Raw genomic sequence first — 20,300 nt, 5'->3', positions numbered from 1 at the left:
GGCAGTTTCCTTCTAACCCAGGTGGTCCTGAGGCCCCCCCTAGGGAGGGGGGTACTGTAATGGAATCCGAGAACAGTTCCCAAAATGGTGGCCAAGATGGTGTCCAAGATGGTGGCTCCCCGGTTCCTCACGGACGCAGCCGGATGATGCCTGCCTCTTCCCACACTCTGATTGGTCGCCGGCGACGGAATGGACGTCGGCGTCAATAATGTGCGCCGGCGTCGGTCGCTGACGCCAGCGCGTCGGTCGCTGACGCCAGCGCATCCGCGCACACATCATCACGCCGATGCGTCCAAAATTGGCGCCAAATCTAGGCCTATATTAAGGAGCTCTGGAAATTCATCAGTGCCCAATTATAGGTTTTAGCTTGCTACTCCTGGGTGTGATCTTGTGAAACTTTGCTATTGTGTACCGACCTTTTGCCTGAATTCCTCGACCTTGAACCTCTTCTGCCTGGACTGATCTTGTTGCCTGTTTGACCATTCTCTCGTCTCATCCTATCTGTACTGCGAACTTGGACATTGCTACCTCCTCCTCTGGTCCTCACTACTCCTGAAGCCTTTGGGCCTTACAATATGTTGCAGTCAAATGACACAGGTTGTTCTCTGCCCAGTGAAAAAATGTCAACTTCATAAGAGATACTGACCTGGTACCCCTTGTCTTCTTAGATAACTCACAACTGTTGTATTGTCCAAATGTACATTCACATTCAACCCTTTTAGCCTCTGCTGTCAAATCTGAAGGGTTTCCCAAATAACTTGCAATTCTCACCAATTCAAGGACCATTTCTTAATCCCTACTGACCACCAGCCCTGGACTGCATGATCAGAGACGGGCCAATCCGGCCAGGCACCTTATGCAACCTGGTGGGCCACGGCGCTGGCTCAGTGCTGGATCGACTGTGCATGCGCGAAACTTCGATCCAGCATGCATGCACGAAAACTTAGATACAGCACGCATGCATGAAATGTTGTGCACGCATGCGCAGAGGCACATTAACGTGTAAGGTACCAGCGGCTGTCGGGGAGAGACGGGACCAGACACGGGGTAGGTGACAGAGCAGGTACGTGCCTGGCGCCCCCCCCCAGCTTTGCGCCCTAGGCACGCGCCTACTTTGCCTACCCCTAGTTCCGGCCCTGTGCATGATTGTTGATCACTGCACCCCAGCCCAGATTGCTGGCATCTGTAATGAGGGTCTACCATTGCAGTAACAGAATGTGTTTTCCTTTCTGAAGGTTGGATGACAGACACCACCACTTAAGACTCTCCTTCGCTTGCGAGTTCAGAGAAAATTTCTGCTTGAGGTTGTATGGCTCTCTGAACCATTGGGTCAAGAAATCCCATTGTAACTGACGATGATAAAAATGCATCCACTCCGTTGCATCGGCTGCTGCAATCAATTTGCCTATTACGCTGAGACACTCCTTTGCAGAGCAAAATACTGTCAGTCTGAGCACTCGCGTTAACTCTTTGATATCCTGTATCCTTTTCTCTGTTAGAAAAACCTTCATTTGAGTGGAGTCTATTATCACTCCTTAATATTGAAGAGTCTGAACTGGAGTTAAACAAGACTCGTTGAAATTTATTTTCCAACCATGGTGTTGAAGAAATGTTGAGGAAATAGATGAGGATCCTTGGCCTTGAAAAGGATACTGTCTAAATAGGCATAGACTTGTATCCACTTTTCTCTTAATATTGCAATCACTGTAATCCAAATCTTTCTGAATGTTCTTAGTGTGGTGGCTAGCCTGAAAGGTAGAGCCTGATACTGAAAATGCTTTCCTAGAATCAAGAACCGAAGGAATTTCTGATGAGAGCTGGCCGCAGGAATATGTAGATAGGCGTCCTTTGTATCTTTTTCAATTAGCCAATCTCCTTGATCTATCTCTTGAAGCACGCTTCTTAAAGTTTCCAATTTTAAAGTTAGACTTTTGTTTAAAATTCTTAAGTCCATGATCACTCTGTATTCTCCTGTTTTCTTCTTTATTAGGAATAAGGGAGAAAAACTCCTAACCCTCTCTGATGTTTGGCACCACTATTATAACCTCTTGTTTTCGCATATCCCTCAAAATCTCTGCTCTGGGATCTACAGGAGTTTTGGATTGCAGAAATAAAGTCTACAAATGCCTTGGTCTGAACTCTAACTTGTAACCTGATGAAATTACCTGAACTACCCATTTGTCTTGAATAGTCTTCTTCCATTCCATACAAAATTTCCCAAGTCTTCCTCCCACAGGATCTTGGGCTAAACTTCTGGCGTTATTTATACTTTCCTCTGCCAGCTTAAGACTTTCTTTTGGAGCCATGAAAAAGATGAGACTGTCCAGACTTCCAGGACTGATAGTTTGAATGGGCTGTACCTGGTCTGTAAAATTGTGCTTCCTTGTAGTAGACCTCTCAGCTCTTATGTTCAGAAATTGGTTTCTTCTGCCTCTTCTGTCTTGTGGCAAAAGGGGCTTTTGCCTGCTGTAACCTTAGAAATGATTTTCTCTAAACTGGAACCAAACAGTAACTCCCCTTCAAATGGTAATGCACATAGATTGTATTTCGAAGCCGCATCAGCGTGCCATTACCGCAGTCATAGGGCCCTCCTAGTTCACACAGATAGTGGAATAGACTTTGCTGCCAATTTAAGACTTTCAATTGCTGCTTCTATGATGAAATCTGAAGCCAACTTAATTTCATTCATTGCATCTTTAATCCTGGATCTGCTTACATTCTAGATAAAGCATCCTCAATATTCTTTAACCAAATTTTAGAAGCCTTTGCCAGGCAAATATTAGCAATGGCCAGTCTGCAGGCCGCACCATCCACCAGATAAGCTTTTCTTAGCATGCTTTCTTGACACTTCTCCATCACGTCATGGAAAGATACTGTCACGGCCGGCACCCAATACCAGAACAGGTGCCAAGTACCCTGGTCTCGGCACAGCTTCACCAGTAGTGTGACCACCGTTGGGCATCGGGAGGAGCCCTCAGCTTACTTGGGTGCCACCTGGACTTAACAAGGGGTACAAGGCAAGATGTTCTGGCTAGCAGAGGGGCACGGCAGGTAGCAGAGTTTTTAGGCCGAAGGTCATGGTACAAATGGAGCAGGCAAGAGAATCGTCAGACAGGCTGGGTCGAGGCGGGCAGATATCAAGAATCGTCAGGCAGGCAAGGGTCAAACCAGGTTGTCAATCAAAAGGGTTAATCAAAAGAGGTAGTCGGTAATCAGGCAAGGGTCTGGATCCAGAAGTCAGAATAGTCAAAAGCCAGGCAAGTGTCACAACAGGAATCACAAACAGGTTCAGACAGAAATAGCTTAAGCTCAGAAGCACCAGGAACAAATCCTATCACGGGCAAAGTGCTTTTGGACAGAATGGGCTTAAATAGTTTGAATTTCGCGCCTTTGCGTGCTGACGTCATACGTCAGCGTGCCTGCGCCTTTAAATCGAAGGAGGCGCGCCTCGCGCGCGCCCTATAGAGAAGCCGGCGCCAGCGAAAACACGCTGGTGCGGCTAGGAAGAAGGGAGGTGTGGCGGGCGTCCCCGCCGATGGCGCGGCGGACGACCCCGCCGCACAGGTACCCTCACATTACCCCCCCTCTCCAGGGGGGGCCACTGGAACCCCAGGCTTCCCAGGAAACTTTTGATGGAATTGCCTCCTGAGACAGTCAGCCTTGATGTCCTCAACTGAGACCCAAGAGTTCTCCTCGGGGCCATAGCTCTTCTATTCAATCAAGTACTGGAGCTTACCCCTAACCAGGCGAGAATCAAGGAACTCTTGGATCTCAAATTCGGGCTGACCCTCGACCAACACTGGGGGAGGAACAGATGACTGCCGGATTTGTGAAGCTGGTTTGAGAAGGGAGACATGAAAGGAATCAGAAATTTTAAAATTAACAGGTAACTTAAGACGAACAGAGGAAGGGTTAATTATAGCGGTGATGGGATATGGACCAATGTATTATCACCCAGTTTGAGAGAGGGCACCCTCAACTTGATATTCTTGGTAGATAACCAGACCAAATCCCCCACTTTATACTGGGGTGCCTCTCTACGAGATCTGTCAGCAGCTTTCTTTTGAGCTGATGTAGCTACAGACAGAGACTCATGCACTTGAGCCCAAACCTTAGAAAATAACTCAACAGAGGAGTTGGCAGATGGTACAGGGGAACCAGACCCAGAGAACGAAAAAGCTTTGGGGTGCAACCCATTGACAATAAAGAAGGGGATTCCCCAGAAGAAGAATGAGTAGCATTATTGTATGCAAACTCTGCCCAGGGTAATAGTTCCGCCCAAGTGGACTTGTTGTCGGACACATAACACCTGAGGTACTGCTCCAGAGACTGGTTCACCCTTTCAGTTTGGCCGTTGGTTTGGGGATGATAAGCAGTGGAAAAAGATAACTCAATCCCCACCAAAGAACAGGAAGCACGCCAAAACTTTGAGACAAACTTTACCCCCTGTCAGAAACAATATTTTCAGGAAAACCATGTAACTTAAAAATGTGATTAACAAACAAATCAGCTAAGGTTTTAGCAGGGAGTGTGGAAGGGGAACAAAATGGTTCATCTTGCTAAACCTATCCACCACCACCCAGATCACAGTTTTCCCCTGAGAAGGGGGCAAATCAACAATGAAGTCCATCGAAAGATGGGACCAAGGTTTTTCTGGAATGGGTAAGGGAATTAACAAACCCTGGGAATAATTTCGAGAAGCCTTGGATCTCTGGCAGACTGGGCAGGAATTAACAAAGGCCCTAGCCTCCTATTTGAAAGATGGCCACCAAACATGACGGGATAACAGAGACACTGTCTTCGAAATGCCTGGATGCCCTGCCATCTTAGAATCATGAACCTCTCTCAATACTTGCTCCCTTAATTCCTGTGGTACAAACCATCTCCCTGAAGGGGTATCCGTAGGAGCAGATGTTTGAAGAGGGAGCAATAGAGAAGAAAGGTCAGATTCAAGGGTTGCTATGATAACTTCCCTGGGAATAAAGGGAGTACACTCACTAGAGTCAGAAGAAATGGATTCGAAACTCCTAGAGAGTGCATCCGCCTTGGTGTTTTTAGTCCCAGGCCTAAAAGTCATAGAAAAATTAAACCTTGTGAAAAATAGAGCCCACCTAGCCTGCCTAGGATTAAGGCGTTTAGCAGACTCTATGTATAGTAAATTCTTGTGGTCAGTATAGACCGTAACCAGATGTTTTGCACCCTCCAGGATGTGTCGCCATTCCTCAAAGGCCCATTTGACTGCCAACAATTCCCTGTTACCTATATCATAATTCACCTCTGCGGGTGAAAACTTCCTGGAGAAGAAAGCACAGGGATGCAACTTGTTGGTAGTCGGATGCCTTTGAGAAAGGACTGCCCCAGCTCCCACCTCAGAGGCGTCAACCTCCACAATAAAAGGTAGTGCAGTATCGGGGTGTCTGAGAATGGGGGCTGAACTGAATTCCTTTTTTAGGAAATCAAACGCTTGGGAGGCCACATGCTGGGGTCAGCGCCCTTTTTAGTCAGATTAGTGATGGGGGCCACAAAGAGGGAACATTTTTTGATAAACTGCCGATAATAATTAGCAAAACCAAGAAATCTTTGGGTTGCACGTAACGAAACGGGTTGGGTCCAATCCAGGACTGCTCTCACCTTGCCTGGATCCATTTCTAGACCCTTGCTGGAAATGTTAAACCCCAAAAACTGAACAGAAGAAACCCCAAAAGTACATTTCTCTAGTTTCGCATAAAGATTACTTCCCCTTAGCCTTTGTAAGACTTCACAAACATGATTTTGATGTTCCTTCATGTTGGAGGAAAAAATAAGAATATCGTCTAGGTAGACCACTACGAAGATCCCCAGCAGATCCCGGAAGATGTCATTGACAAACACCTGGAACACTGCGGGGGCATAACAGAGACCAAAAGGCATAACAAGATACTCGTAGTGGCCATCCCTGGTCTTCCACTCATCACCCTCCCTGATTAGAATCAAGTTATAAGCCCCCCTAAGATCAAGCTTGGTAAAGACTTTTGCATTTTTAACCTGATCAAAAAGTTCAGAAATTAGAGGGAGAGGATAAGGGGCGAAGACCACCATCTTTTTTCCCAACGAAAAAGAAGCCCGCCCCCGCAGGGGAACTAGAAGGTCTGATGAAACCCCTTTCTAGGTTTTCCCTTATATACTCCTTCATTGCCTGGGCTTCGGGCAAATAAAGAGGGTAGGTTCTACCATAAGGAGGAGTGGAACCAGGAATAAGGTCAATTGGGCAGTCATACTGCCGGTGTGGGGGTAGAGTTTAAGCAGCTTTTTTTGAAAATACATCAGCATACTCTGCGTATGCGGCAGGTAACCCTTCAAGAGAAGTAGTTGCCACTACTGAAGGAAAGCAAACCCCACCACACTTGGGACCCCATTGAACAACCCCCTTTGAGACCCAGTCAATCAGAGGGTTATGCCTCTGGAGCCATGGTAATCCTAAAATTAGGGGAGAGGAAGCACCCTCAATGAGGTATAAAGATAACCCCTCACAGTGCAGATTGTGAGTACACATAGAAAGAAAAACAGTTTGTTTTGAAACCACACCTGACCCTAAAGGTCTTTTATCCACTGCCAATATTCTCATGGGGGTAGTTAGAGAAACCAAGGGAATTTTGTATTTGGCTGCAAAAGCAGCATCCAGAAAGTTTCCCTCCACCCCAGAATCCACATGCGGACACCTTGACAGAGCCCGTAGGCCAGGTTAATTTAACCGGAATCAAAACCTTGGAGGCAGATTGGGAAGAGGAAACTCCTGCACCTAAATGGAGCTCCCCTTCTCCATTTAGGCTTCGGAGATTCCCGGCCTCTTAGAACATTGGTTCAGAAAATGCCCCTTTTCACCACAGTACATGCAAAGACCCAGGGTACGCCTGCGTGCCTTTTCCTCAGGCGTTAGATGCGACATGCCTAACTGCATAGGCTCCTCCTGAGGTAGAGGCACAGAGGGGTTAGGAGATTTTACATTGGTCACCACATTAGATCTTATATTAGTAGCCCCAGAGAAGTTTGTACTCCTCTCACCCCTTCTCTCCCTTTGCCTTCTATCTACCTGGATGGCGAGGGACATGAGATCGTCCAGGTTAGAAGGTAGGGGATAATTAACCAAACTATCTTTTACAGAATCAGATAACCCCAAACGGAATTGACTCCTTAGAGCCAAATCATTCCACCCAGTTTCGACTGCCCACCGGCGGAATTCGGTGCAGTACACCTCCGCATCCCTTTTCCCTTGGCGCAACTTACGAATCGCGGTATCGGCAGATGATGCACGATCCGGGTCATCGTAAAGAATGGCCATGCTGTTAAAGAAAGAGTCTAGGGAATAACGAGCAGGGTCTGAGGAAGGCAGCCTGAGGGCCCAAATTTGGGGGTCACCCAAAAGCAGGGTCATTATGAACCTTACTTTCTCCTCATCAGATTGGAAAGAATGAGGAAAGAAACTAAGGTACAGCTTACATGCCTCTTTAAAGACAAAAAATTTAGTGCGATCCCCACTGAACCTTTCGGGGAACACAATTTTGGGTTCATGGGGTCTAGTTTAACCCACAGGAGGAGGAAAGGGAGCGGAAACAGGAACAGGTCGCTGCTGTGAAGCTTGCGTATTCTCCAGCTGTCGGGTTAAATTGTGGAAACCCTGCAGGAGGTAATTTTGCTTCTGTTCATGGTCCTCCAAGCGCTGTAATAGTGTGGTAAGAAGCGCTTCAGTGGTGGTTGGAGGAGGAGCAGCCGCAGCTTCATCGTGACTTTCGTCCTCCATGGCCCGTGATAATGTCACGGCCGGCACCCAATACCAGAACAGGTGCCAAGTACCCTGGTCTCGGCTCGGCTTCACCAGTAGTGTGACCACCGTTGGGCATCGGGAGGAGCCCTCAGCTTACTTGGGTGCCACCTGGATTTAACGAGGGGTACAAGGCAAGATGTTCTGGCTAGCAGAGGGGCACGGCAGGTAGCAGAGTCTTTTGGGCCGAAGGTCATGGTACAAATGGAGCAGGCAAGAGAATCGTCAGACAGGCTGGGTCGAAGCAGGCAGATATCAAGAATCGTCAGGCAGGCAAGGGTCAAACCGGGTTGTCAATCAAAAGGGTTAATCAAAAGAGGTAGTCGGTAATCAGGCAAGGGTCAGGATCCAGAAGTCAGAATAGTCAAAAGCCAGGCAAGGGTCACAACAGGAATCACAAACAGGTTCAGACAGAAATAGCTTAAGCTCAGAAGCACCAGGAACAAATCCTATCACGGGCAAAGTGCTTTTGGACAGAATGGGCTTAAATTGTTTGAATTTCGCGCCTTTAAATGGAAGGAGGAGCGCCACACGCGCGCCCTATAGAAAAGCCGGCGCCATCGAAAACACGCTGGCGTGGCTAGGAAGAAGGGAGGTGCGGCGGGTGTCCCCACCGATGGCGCGGCGGATGACCTCGCCGCACAGGTACCCTCACAGATACCCCATCATCTATAGGTAACGTAGTCTTGCGAGCAATCCTTGTAATGGGGGCATCTAATTCTAACGTTTTCAGCATAGCTTCTATTAAAGGTGAAACTAACTCCAGATCAAAATTAGATTGAACAGTAGCTTATTTGTAGCTCTAGATAAAGCTACTTCTATAGATTGGGATACAGATTGTGACATCTTATTCATAAATTCTTCCAACTGATTAGACATATTTCCAGAAGCAAATATGTCTAATTGACACAGTCTTCTGCCTTGTAATGCAGGATTGTCACAGGATCTACAAATCTTAGACTTTTTTGTTGCTCTCTCCATTTGCTCCTGATCCCCAGAATGCCTGAAAACATAGGATAACTTAGCAACTGAAATAATAATTCATCCTCCTCTCTCTTTAAGTTGTATTCACCCCTCCATAATTAAAGCGACCTTTGCCTCCTTAGTCCTTAACGTGGGGCAGAAAAAAAAGAATTGAGGGTGAAGGGGGGAGGAGGTGCTTTTAATTGCTATGCTAATTAGTATCTGTCCAATCCTGCAGGGGCAGGGATACATACAAGTGACCCTAAAGCTCTATATCTTGTGACAAATGGCTGCTTGCTGATAGTCAAAGTTTCTCCTGTGCATTCCTTCAAGACCTATAAAAAAGCTCTGCTGGTAGTTTTAATTTTTTAAAAATCTAGATGGATTTTTTTAAAATCTAGATGGATGGGCCCATAGAATTGTGGAACACTGCATAGTCCACATCCTATTAGTTCCGCCACTGCAGTTTAAAGTGAAACTAACTGTTTTGCCAATCTGACCCTTATCAGTTCCTTTCTCAGTTAGAGTTTGTCAGATAGAGTTTCTAATGCAAATGGACTTCTGCTGCACAAATATGGCAGCCCCCTCAAAGAGAAACATGGAGTATTAGATGGGTGATGTAAAAGTGTCAGGCAAATACTTTTATTGCAAAATTATAAATAGCATGCAAAGACAATTTTAAACAACAAAATCCAAATAAAATCCTTTATTAAAACAATAGATAGTATGGTTGGTGAAAGCTTGTTTACTGAAATAAAGAGGTATTATGCCTCTTTAAGATTGCAGAGTGTCACTACCATAAATGTCTTTACCACTGGATCATTTTTTACCTCAGGGCAGAATTATTGCAGAATTCACAAATAAACATATGAATTAGTTCCTAAAGCCCCCACTGCAATACCTTTAGCAACAAATAGGCAATAAGCAGTTTCAGCTCACTGGGCAATAAAACAGCAGAGCTGTACAGATTACCATAATCATATAAAATTAGAGAAGTAGTCCTTATTGAGCAAGGACAAAACATGACTTCTTTTTTTTTGGCAAAATTATGCAATCACAGCAAATTGCTTAAGTGTCACATTGTACATGCCCCAATATTTTACAAGTTTAAAGCAAAAAAGTAAAAAGGAAGCTATGGCTTTGAAAATATTGCACAACTATCACAGGGCTGACAGAAAAAAACATAAGCCTTTTACTACAAACATTAGTCAAAAACCCAATTAAAATTAAATAGGGTATCATTTATACAAGATAAATTAATATCAGGTGAAATTTAACCTTATGAACAGTGTTTAATGATGTCATCATTAATAATAGGTGTCAAGCAAATACATTTTTGCCGCATGACTCACTAAAATTTATTAAACATATATTTTATATGGTCATTTTATAGCCGGGGATACATTATTCCTATTTTTAGTTCCTTTGAAACATTTTTTCTTTATCTATGGATGATACATAATTCCTTCATAATAAAGAAAATGTTCTTATAAGTTGTGCATAGCAGTATCATCAGTTATAACAAGGCGGGTCCTAGGTTTGATTCTAGCAAGGTTTGTATGTTTCTCTGATTAGCTGAGTTTTTGTTACTATCATAGGCAGGGGGTGATTTCCATGGGAAGGCTACTTAACCCACTCCTTGCCGACATGCTTCGATTTTACTTCTCTGCTTATGTCTTGTAGACACAGGGTATGTCATAGAAGAAAGCACAATTACTGTGTTTTTTTCTGCTGTCCCTTGTACTCTCCACTTTATCCTTTTGCTTCCTAACTAGTTTCTCATCTGCATTCTTCATTTTTTATTTGTCTCTCTCTTTTTATTCTGCGTTCCACCATCACCTATACATTCACTCCCTTTTCTCTTGTTTCTTCACATTTACAAAATCCATATTCTCTTCTATCACTTCTATCACTTCACATTTTTACTAGTGACCTTGCATTTTGGTTCTGCATGTTATCCATATTTCTGTGCTCTGACTGAGGGGCCCATTCATTAAGTTCGAGTGAAGGTATAGAAGAAAAAATACTTTGAATTTCGAAGTGTTTTTTTGGCTACTTCGAGCATTGAATGGGCTACTTCGACCTTCGACTACAACTTCGACTTCGAATCGAAGGATTCGAACTAAAAATCATTCGACTATTTGACCACCTAAAAGCTACCGAACTCAATGTTAGCCTATGGGGAAGGTCCCCATAGGCTTGGCTATCTTTTTTTGGTCGAAGGATAATCCTTCCATCGATGGATTAAAATCCTTCGAATTGTTCGATTCAAAGTATTTAATCGTTTGATATAACGATTATTCCTTCGATCGTGCGATCAAACTATTTGAAGATATTCGAAGTCGAAGGATTTTAATTCCCCAGTCAAATATCTAGGGTTAATTAACCCTCGATATTCGACCCTTAATATATCTGCCCCTGAATGTTCCCTTAACTTGATATGCATGCTCTACTAATTTTTTTTTACTGTTTCCAGGCTGGTGGGAAAAGGGGCAGAAGGAAATTAAAGTAAAGGAATAAAGGGAACCTGGGTGCTGGCCCTGACACACATAGCCCAGGAACAGGAACAGCTAATTATGGTAGCAGTCACAGACTAAACATTAGCGTTTTTCCCCTCAAAGTGCACTAGGGGATTGGTTAGGCTACTGGAAGCTTCAAATTTCTTCCACCAGCCTAGCCAATTCTCTTGAGGCTGTACCAGGATTTACATCTTGAGTGTGGGAAAAAAAAGAAGTAAAGCCCTTTTTTTCCATTTTATTTTTTTTCTTCTTTTGAATATTTTTTTTTCAGCCAGGCTTTGGGAAGGCTAGCCTTAGTGAAAAGCCTCCCATGGTTACTGTTAAAGAACCTCCTCTACTAAAGGGGTAGGTCTTAACTTTCAAATGTACATGCACATTAGCTAAAGGCCCACATTTGGCGGTTTATTTATCAAAGAGTGACGTTAGAGATCTCCGCCACCTCCATTAATTTCTATGGGATTTTTAAAGGCATATTTATCACAGGGTGAAAGTGAAAGTTCACCATTTGATAAATACACCTTTAAAAATCCCATGGAGAGAGGCGATATTTCACGCTAGTAGACCGTGCCAATCTCTAACTTCACTCTTTGATAAATATACCCCATGGTCTGAAACCCTATGGGCCTTTTTTTTATCAAAATCCATACATAAATTAAAAAGTCTGAGCAAACTAGAATCATATTATTAATAAATATTATTTATTAATAAAAAAAAGCACAATTTTATTGGATTGGGGCAAACTCGATAAAATCTAGCAAAAATCTGGATCATATGTTTTTTTGTTTTTTTTCACAAAAAGACAGACTTTTTCGAATTTTCAGGCTAATTTTCAGCACAGACCATAGAAACTTCCAAATAGGATAGGGACCTCTCCCATTGACTTATATACAACCTCTGAATGTCTGAGATGCTGGATTATTGGATTCAGACTTTTTCCATCCTAGAGGTATAATTAATCTCGAAAAATGTTGTTTTTTTTCCACTAAAAATTTGGATTTCATAGTAAAAAAAAACCTTGATTTTTTCAAGATTTTGGCATTCAGACGTTAATAAATAACCCCCTACATGAATAAATGCAACATACTATATATATACTTTGCTCCAACCTCCCCATATTAATGATGGAGCAGCTTGCTGGATCAAAGCATTTCAAAAGTGATTTCCTATTATATTGCAAACCAAAAGTTTCTGAAATGTAGTGATAGCAATGCACAAGAAGGGACAAACTGGAATCAATGGCAGTAACTAATTCAGTCTGAATTGTAGTCATTCTAGGCTGCACAATCCATAAAGCACAACTAAAAACATATACATTATGAAGGACATTTAAACATTATGATGTTCTACAACTGGGCTGCTGTCTCCAAAAACCAAAGAAGCATACTGATAATTCTTTCATAATTGTAAAGGAGTTTTAAGTTCCTGATGTTTTTATTGACCTCTTTCAATACAAATATTAAACTGTGCACATTCTTCATTAAGGTGTAGCCAACTGCAGTAATAATTGCAGTTAAACATATTAAGGAATAAAGTACAGGAGTAAAGTACAGTATATAAATAAAGTATGGGCAGAACATACATACCTTAACTTTGGTTCATATGTAAAGCCATAATGAATAGCCACCAATGCTACCAAGACAGTCAAATGTCGAAGGCATCGCACCATAGCTGAGAACCTAAATCAATAAACAAATCCTTAGTGTGAGAATGTAATAAAAGTTGGTAACGGAAAAATATTCGCAATGTTAAAAGTGCGCAGTGAATGTAATAAAACTTCTTACTGAAAAACTTATGTTTGCTCCAATAGATTATGGCCCCTTCAAACAATTCTTAAAAGTGGGCAATGCACAATTAAAATTTGAAATGCGCAATTAAAATTCGCAATGCAATAACAGTTTAAGGAAGAGTATTATAATTAACTTATTTGTGCAAATTGTTTTGCTCTTTGTGACTTTTATTGCATTCCCCCATACAGTATATCTCTTCATGGCACACAGTATTTTTGAAACTGATTTTATTATTAGTCCAAACATTTTTAATAATTATGGAATTCTGTTTAGAAAAAATGTAAAGTAGGATATAACATACGTCTGCATTCAGAAGTCCATTAATAATTATTAATAATAATAAACTTTCAAGTGGGAATTTTCTTATATACATTAATGAAAATAATTTTTTAAGGTTATTTTTCAATGAACTTGCACATAAAAGCAGCAATTGTTTATTAATTTCTGATCTCTGGTTTTGACGTTTAAAAACAATGCAACAAGTGTCTACTAATCATCTGGCTTGCAACAATGTTTCAGAAGTAACAGTCAGGAGTGCAGAAAATGTAAATAGTAGCATAGGTACTGTCATTAATACAAATTAAGTGTATAGTTTCATTAATATATAATGGAAACTTTTCATAGAGTTACATTTTCTATACAAAAACAAATTGTATATCTGGAGGACACTTTTAAAACAACAAACAAAAACTTTCAACAAGCTAATTTATTTAAAAATGTTTAAAAGCCATGTTACCTAAGACAGAAATATGAATGCCAGAGCTCTTCCAAACAACTTGATTCCCAGTATGTATGGGTTTACAGCATCAAATATTGCACACAGATGTGTTATGAGTAAAAACAAGGGGTTAAGAACAATGCAGAATGCAACATCATCACAAAAATCCAAATAATCAGCAATTTATATTCCATTGTGATGATCAAAGTTTCAGTTTAATTGCTGTGCGATGAAAGTTTTAACAATAAACCAACAGCTATGTATATAAATTCAATAAAAATGAATAATTTGTAACGAAATATCAAAGTGCAATAAAAACACTAACAGAATTTTTAAAGGGAGGTCAGAGATCAGACACTATATGAACTAACCACCATTTATCGAAATACAGCCAAGAAAGAATTTTAAAAAGCAAATAAGTGCACAGCGTGTGTGAGCTGTATCGTGTGAGCTGTAGAGTGTGAAAGTGTTTTATATATAAAAAAACAAGGTAAAGTTGTGCTCACCACAAATTTTAAAAAACATTAGGTGTTGGTGCAATGAGGCAGTGAACACAAAATTCATCCAGACAAATACAAAAGTACCTCTGCACTCAACCCATTATCAATATATTTAACACATTGAAACATTTTGTGCCTTAAGTCACTAAAAAATGCCCTACCCTTTAAACAGAACTGGTATTGTTTGGCCATATATTGTAATATATTTAAGATGTCCAACTATGCCAATGTCATCCCTGGTATGGCCAGTCCTACTCTCAACTTTCATCTGATTCTTTAAGAAAACAGGTCAACTGAAAAAAGTTTTTGGAAGGGGAACATCCCCTTCAAAACATTTATACCATTGCTTGGTGAAGAAAAAAAAGAGTAAAGGAAATTAAACCTACAAGGTAGAACATAATGCAAAAAGCAGAGGAGAAAGAGGAACATAACAATATGAACATATATAAACATTTGTACAATTTCTAGTTCTCTTAAAGGGTTTTTTTTCACACTTTTTACTGTTTTCAGATTGTTCACTGTAAACAGACTTTTTTCAATTGCTTTCCATCTTTTATTTTTTGCTGTTTTCCCAGAATTGAAGTTTAAAGTTTAATGTTCCTGTCTGTGATGTTTCAGTCTGGCAGCTCAGTGATCCAGGAACATTCTGAACTGTTACAATTTGCTACATGTAGTTGATACAAATTAACTGATATATTTCTCAGCAGTATCCGTGGAATATTAGCAACTTTTGTATCAATTCTAACAGCTGCCTTTAAAGGAATTGTTCAGTGTAAAAATAAAAACTGGGTAAATAGGCTGTGCAAAATAAAAAATGTTTCTAATATAGTTAGTTAGCCAAAAATGTAATGTATAAAGGCTGGAGTGACTTGATGTGTAATATAACAGCTACAACACTACTTCCTGCTTTTCAGCTCTCTTGGTTTACACTGACTGGTTACCCTTGTTACCAAGCAGTAACCAATCAGAAACTTGAGTGGGGGCCACATGGGTCATATCTGTTGCTTTTGAATCTGAGCTGAATGCTGAGAGTCAATTACAAACTCACTGAACAGAAATGTACCATGTGGCCCCCCTTCAAGTCGCTGACTAACTCAGAGTTATAGAGCTGAAAAGCAGGAAGTTGGATTCTGGCTGTTTTATTAGACATCTGTTCACTCCAGCTTTTATATATTACATTTTTGGCTAACTTACTATATTAGAAACATTTTTTATTTTGCACAGCCTATTTATTTACACAGTTTTTATTTTCACACTGAACTGTTCCTTTAATAAAACTCAGAGATTCAGCTCAGCAGGTACAAAGATTACAAATTTATCAACTAAATGTATCAATTTAAAGCAATAAAGAGTCAGTGACCCCCCCCCAGTTGATTTTAAAGGTGAAAAATGAAACTTCAGTATTAGAAAATCAGTCACAAATCGAAAGTAAGTGGAAAAAGTCTTTATTTCTGGTGAACAATCTGAAATCAACTGAACTGAAAAAGGTGATGGTGAATAACCCCTTTAAGGGAAACTCTATTACAATTCAAAACTTTTTTGTGTGTAAGTGGCGCTTTGGCACTTTTTCATTCTTCCTGGGTTAGCCCATAAAACATTAAAAAAGAAAAACACTAAAAAGCAACAAAATGTGATTGGGGTCCATGGGATTCCTTGAAACCAACTGCCAGTGGTCCCAGGCCAACATGTGCTAGTTCGCAGCTTTGACTCGGCCTCTGCACCTCTTGGTTAATACACAGCACAGACGCCTCACATCTTCACTAGGAGACCAGGTTAAACTTCTACCAATGAACACAAATGATTTTAACAATTACAATGCCACAACCTGCTGATCATTTCTGGGACCCCTGGCATTTGGTTACAAGGAGTGCCATGGAACCCAATCACATTATTTTATTTTTTTTGTTTTAAGGGTGGTATAGTTAATGGGGACATCCATGCATCATTAAAAAATCATCCTTATCGCACAGCCCATATAAAATAAAGATGGGATTTAAACTTGGGTAAAAAAAATAATCATTAACTTTAAGAAGGAAAACTATATTGGAGCCGTGGCATTACAAATGAGTAGATGTCAGCACAGAAAAATTAATGTCACACTTAAAAGTCACAAGACTGCCTGTGCTTGATTGTTACTGTGCACACGGGCCAGCTTTTAAGGCCAAAGCCACAAAGTTTCATAATGTCAAATGAAAGTTTAATACAATGAAGATGGCATTAGAAACATCTATAGAACGATGCCCAAATACCCAGTAATGTGTAGCTTTCTGTGGATTTATTGCTGAGACAAAAGAAACAGAAGAGCTTCCTATAAAGCAGAAACTAGGGGGGGGGGGAAGCAGATACACTCAAATTACAAAACATGTGCAGTTAAATTTAACCCACACACAAGTTTTGTTAAATATAAATAAAACTCCTGCTCATAGTGTAATAACTGCAGTTAAATAGCAGCATACCTCTTGTTTTACTTCCCTTTTTCATTTGTTTCAGTGTGAGTCCACTGCACCCCCATCAAGCATAGCAATCCTGATTATACAGTCAGTGTGCCAAAGCGACTACTTTGTTTCCCCATTTACTTGTTGAGCTTCCGAGTACAAAATAGATCATAAAGGGAAAAACTGTAGCAGCAAGCAAAAAGGAGACTTTTTGTGTAAGAATGTTGTTTAATCGGTATACACTGTCTTGTTTCCACCCACAAACCCAAGCTACTTCCTTTATATTATTTTGTCCTGTCAGCAGCCTCCTCCAGCTTCCATTGCACTGCCCCCTGCTGTTCACTTAGATGAAATACAACTGCTTGAGTAGCTGCAAAAAATGCATCAGTGAAACGGAAAATATAAAGTTTGGTGATACTTTTTCTTGGCTGAATAAGTAAAATTGCAAGCTTTCAGAGCACCCAGGCCCCTTCATCAAGCTAAATACAAAGGGGCTTGGGTGCTCCGAAAGCTTGAAATTTTTACTTATTTATTTAGCCAATAAAAGGTATCACCAAACTTTAGATTTTCTGCATTTTTGCAATGGCTAACACAGTACAACATTTTAAAATCAATAAGGTGGCAATGCAAAGAAGTAAAATAAGGCAGTTGATTAAAGGTAACGTTCTTCCTGTTGTAAAATATAAGTATAGTATAAGTCACCTTGGAGTTCAAACACCTGTTTATAAGCACTCATCATTTTTTATGATCATAAGCAAATGTATTGCTTTGGTAGGCAATCATGGATTTAGGGGACTTTTTTAAATTTATACATAGTTACATAGTTAAATCGGGTTGAAAAAAGACAAAGTCCATCAAGTTCAACCATTCCAAATGAAAACCCAGTATCCATACACATGCCCCTCCCTACTTTCACATAAATTATATATACCCATACCTATACTAACTATAGAGTTTAATATCACAATAGCCTTTGATATAATGTCTGTCCAAAAAATCATCCAAGCCTCTTATAGGTCTCTTAAAGAGGTTGTTCACTTTTTTCACACTTTTTACTGTTTTCAGATTGTTCACTGTAAATAGATTTTTTTCAATTGCTTTCCATCTTTTATTTTTGCTGTGTTCCCAAAATTGAAGTTTAAAGTTTAATGTTCCTCTCTGTGATGTTTAAGTCTGGCAGCCCAAGTGATCCAGGGACATTCTGAACTGTTACAATTTGCTACATGTAGTCAATACAAATTAGCTGATATATTTCTCAGCAGTATCTGTGGAATATTAGCAACTATTGCATCAATTCTAACAGCTGCCTTTAATGAAACTCCGAGACTCTGCTCAGCAGGGCCAAAGATTACAAATTTATCAACTAATTGTATAAATTTAAAGCATTAAAGAGTCAGTGAGTGCAAAAAGTTTTTATTTCTGGTGAACAATTTGAAATCGACTGAACTGAAAAAGGTGAAGGTGAATAACCCCTTTAAGGGAAACTCTATTACAATTCAAAACTTTTTTGTGTGTAAGTGGCGCTTTGGCACTTTTTCATTCTTCCTGGGTTAGCCCATAAAACATTAAAAAATAAAAACACTAAAAATCAACAAAATGTGTTTGGGGTCCATGGGATTCCTTGAAACCAACTGTCAGTGGTCCCAGGCCAACATGTGCTAGATCGCAGCTTTGACTCGGCCTGTTTACCTCTTGGCTAAATACACAGCACAGACGCCTCACATCTTTACTAGGAGACCAGGTTAAACTTCTACCAATGAACACAAATAATTTTAACAATTACAATGCCACAACCTGCTGATCATTTCTGGGACCCCTGGCATTTGGTTACAAGGAGTGCCATGGAACCCAATCACATTATTTTTTTTTTTAAGGGTGGTATAGTTAATGGGGACATCCATGCATCATTAAAAATCATCCTTATCGCACAGCCCATATAAAATAAAGATGGGATTTAAACTTGGGTAAAAAATAATCATTAACTTTAAGAAGAAAAACTACAAAAAGATTCCCTTTAATGGTCTAAAATATGTCCTAATGCTGCTCTCGCCTACAGAGCACCATCTCTGAATAAACAGGGAACATTAAATGCGGAACTTAACTGAATCCACAGTGTTGTCTAGAATAAGTGACAATAATACTGATTGCCAGAGGAGCTGCTTACTGTATCTCTCTACATCTATATATTTAAAGTTTCATCATGTCAAATGAAAGTTTAATACAATGTAGATGGCGTAAGAAACATCTATAGAACGATGCCCAAATACCCAGTAATGTGTAGCTTTCTGTGGATTTATTGGTGAGACAAAAGAAACAGAAGAGCTTCCTATGCAGCAGAAACTAGGGGGGGGGACAGCAGATACACTCACATTACAAAACATGTGCAGTTAAATTTAACCCACACACAAGTTTTGTTAAATACAAATAAGACTCCTGCTCATAGTGTAATAACTGCAGTTAAATGGCAGCATACCTCTTGTTTTACTTCCCTTTTCATTGTTTCAGTGTGAGTCCACCGCCATCAAGCTAAGCAACCCTGATTATACAGTCAGTGTGCCAAAGCAACTACTTTGTTTCCCCACTTACCTGTTGAGCATCCGAGGACAAAATAGATCATAAAGGGAAAAACTGTACCAGCAAGCGAAAAGGAGACTTTTTGTGTAAGAATGTTGTTTAATCGGTAAACACTGTCTTGTTTCCACCCACAAACCCAAGCTACTTCCTTTATATTATTTCGTCCTGTCAGCAGCCTGCACCAGCTTCCATTGCACTGCCACCTGCTGTTTACTTAGATGAAATACAACTGCTTGAGTAGCTGCAAAAAATGCATCAGTAAAACGGAAAATATAAAGTTTGGTGATACTTTTTCTTGGCTGAATAAGTAAAATTGCAAGCTTTCAGAGCACCCAGGCCCCTTCATCAAGCAAAATACAAAGGGGCTTGGGTGCTCCGAAAGCTTGCAATTTTTACTTATTTATTTAGCCAATAAAAGGTATCACCAAACTTTACATTTTCTGCATTTTTTCAATGGCTAACACAGTACAACATCTTAAAATCAATAAGGAGGCAATGCAAAGAAGTAAAATAAGGCAGTTGATTAAAGGTAACGTTCTCCCTGTTGTAAAATATAAGTATAGTATAAGTCACCTTGGAGTTCAAACACCTGTTTAAAAGCACTCATCATTTTTTATGATCATAAGCAAATGTATTGCTTTGGTAGGCAATCGTGGATTTAGGGGACTTTTTTAAATTTATACATAGCTACATAGTTCAATTGTGTTGAAAAAAGACAAAGTCCATCAAGTTCAACCATTCCAAATGAAAACACAGCATCCATACACACCCCTCCATACTTTCACATGAATTATATATACCCATACCTATACTAACTATAGAGTTTAGTATCACAATAGCCTTTGATATTATGTCTGTCCAAAAAATCAATCCAATATATTTAGCACATTGAAACATTTTGTGCTTTAAGTCACTAAAAAATGCCTTACCCTTTAAACAAAACTGGGATTGTTTGGACATATATTGTAATATATTAAAGCTGGCCCCGGTATGGCCAGTCCTAGAC

The 20,300-nt window shown here is 40.4% G+C and overlaps 1 protein-coding gene across 1 annotated transcript in view; it reads right to left on the bottom strand.

Annotated features, from left to right (window-relative positions):
* The window catches only part of LOC108705607 (ribonuclease T2-like), an 89,700-nt gene extending 70,251 nt beyond the window's left edge, over window positions 1-19,449 (bottom strand). The window contains exons 1-2 of the mRNA XM_041564548.1: window positions 19,307-19,449; window positions 12,864-12,956 (exon numbers count right to left, since the gene is read on the bottom strand). Coding sequence (XP_041420482.1) covers window positions 12,864-12,956; window positions 19,307-19,317 — 104 coding nt within the window. The 5' untranslated portion in view covers window positions 19,318-19,449. The remainder of the gene's footprint in view (window positions 1-12,863; window positions 12,957-19,306) is intronic.
* Window positions 19,450-20,300: the final 851 nt, after the last annotated feature.

Source organism: Xenopus laevis, chromosome 5S (assembly GCF_017654675.1).
Source record: "Xenopus laevis strain J_2021 chromosome 5S, Xenopus_laevis_v10.1, whole genome shotgun sequence".
NCBI classification, from domain to species: Eukaryota; Metazoa; Chordata; class Amphibia; order Anura; family Pipidae; genus Xenopus; species Xenopus laevis.
This window is presented reverse-complemented; position numbering and strand designations above follow the sequence as displayed.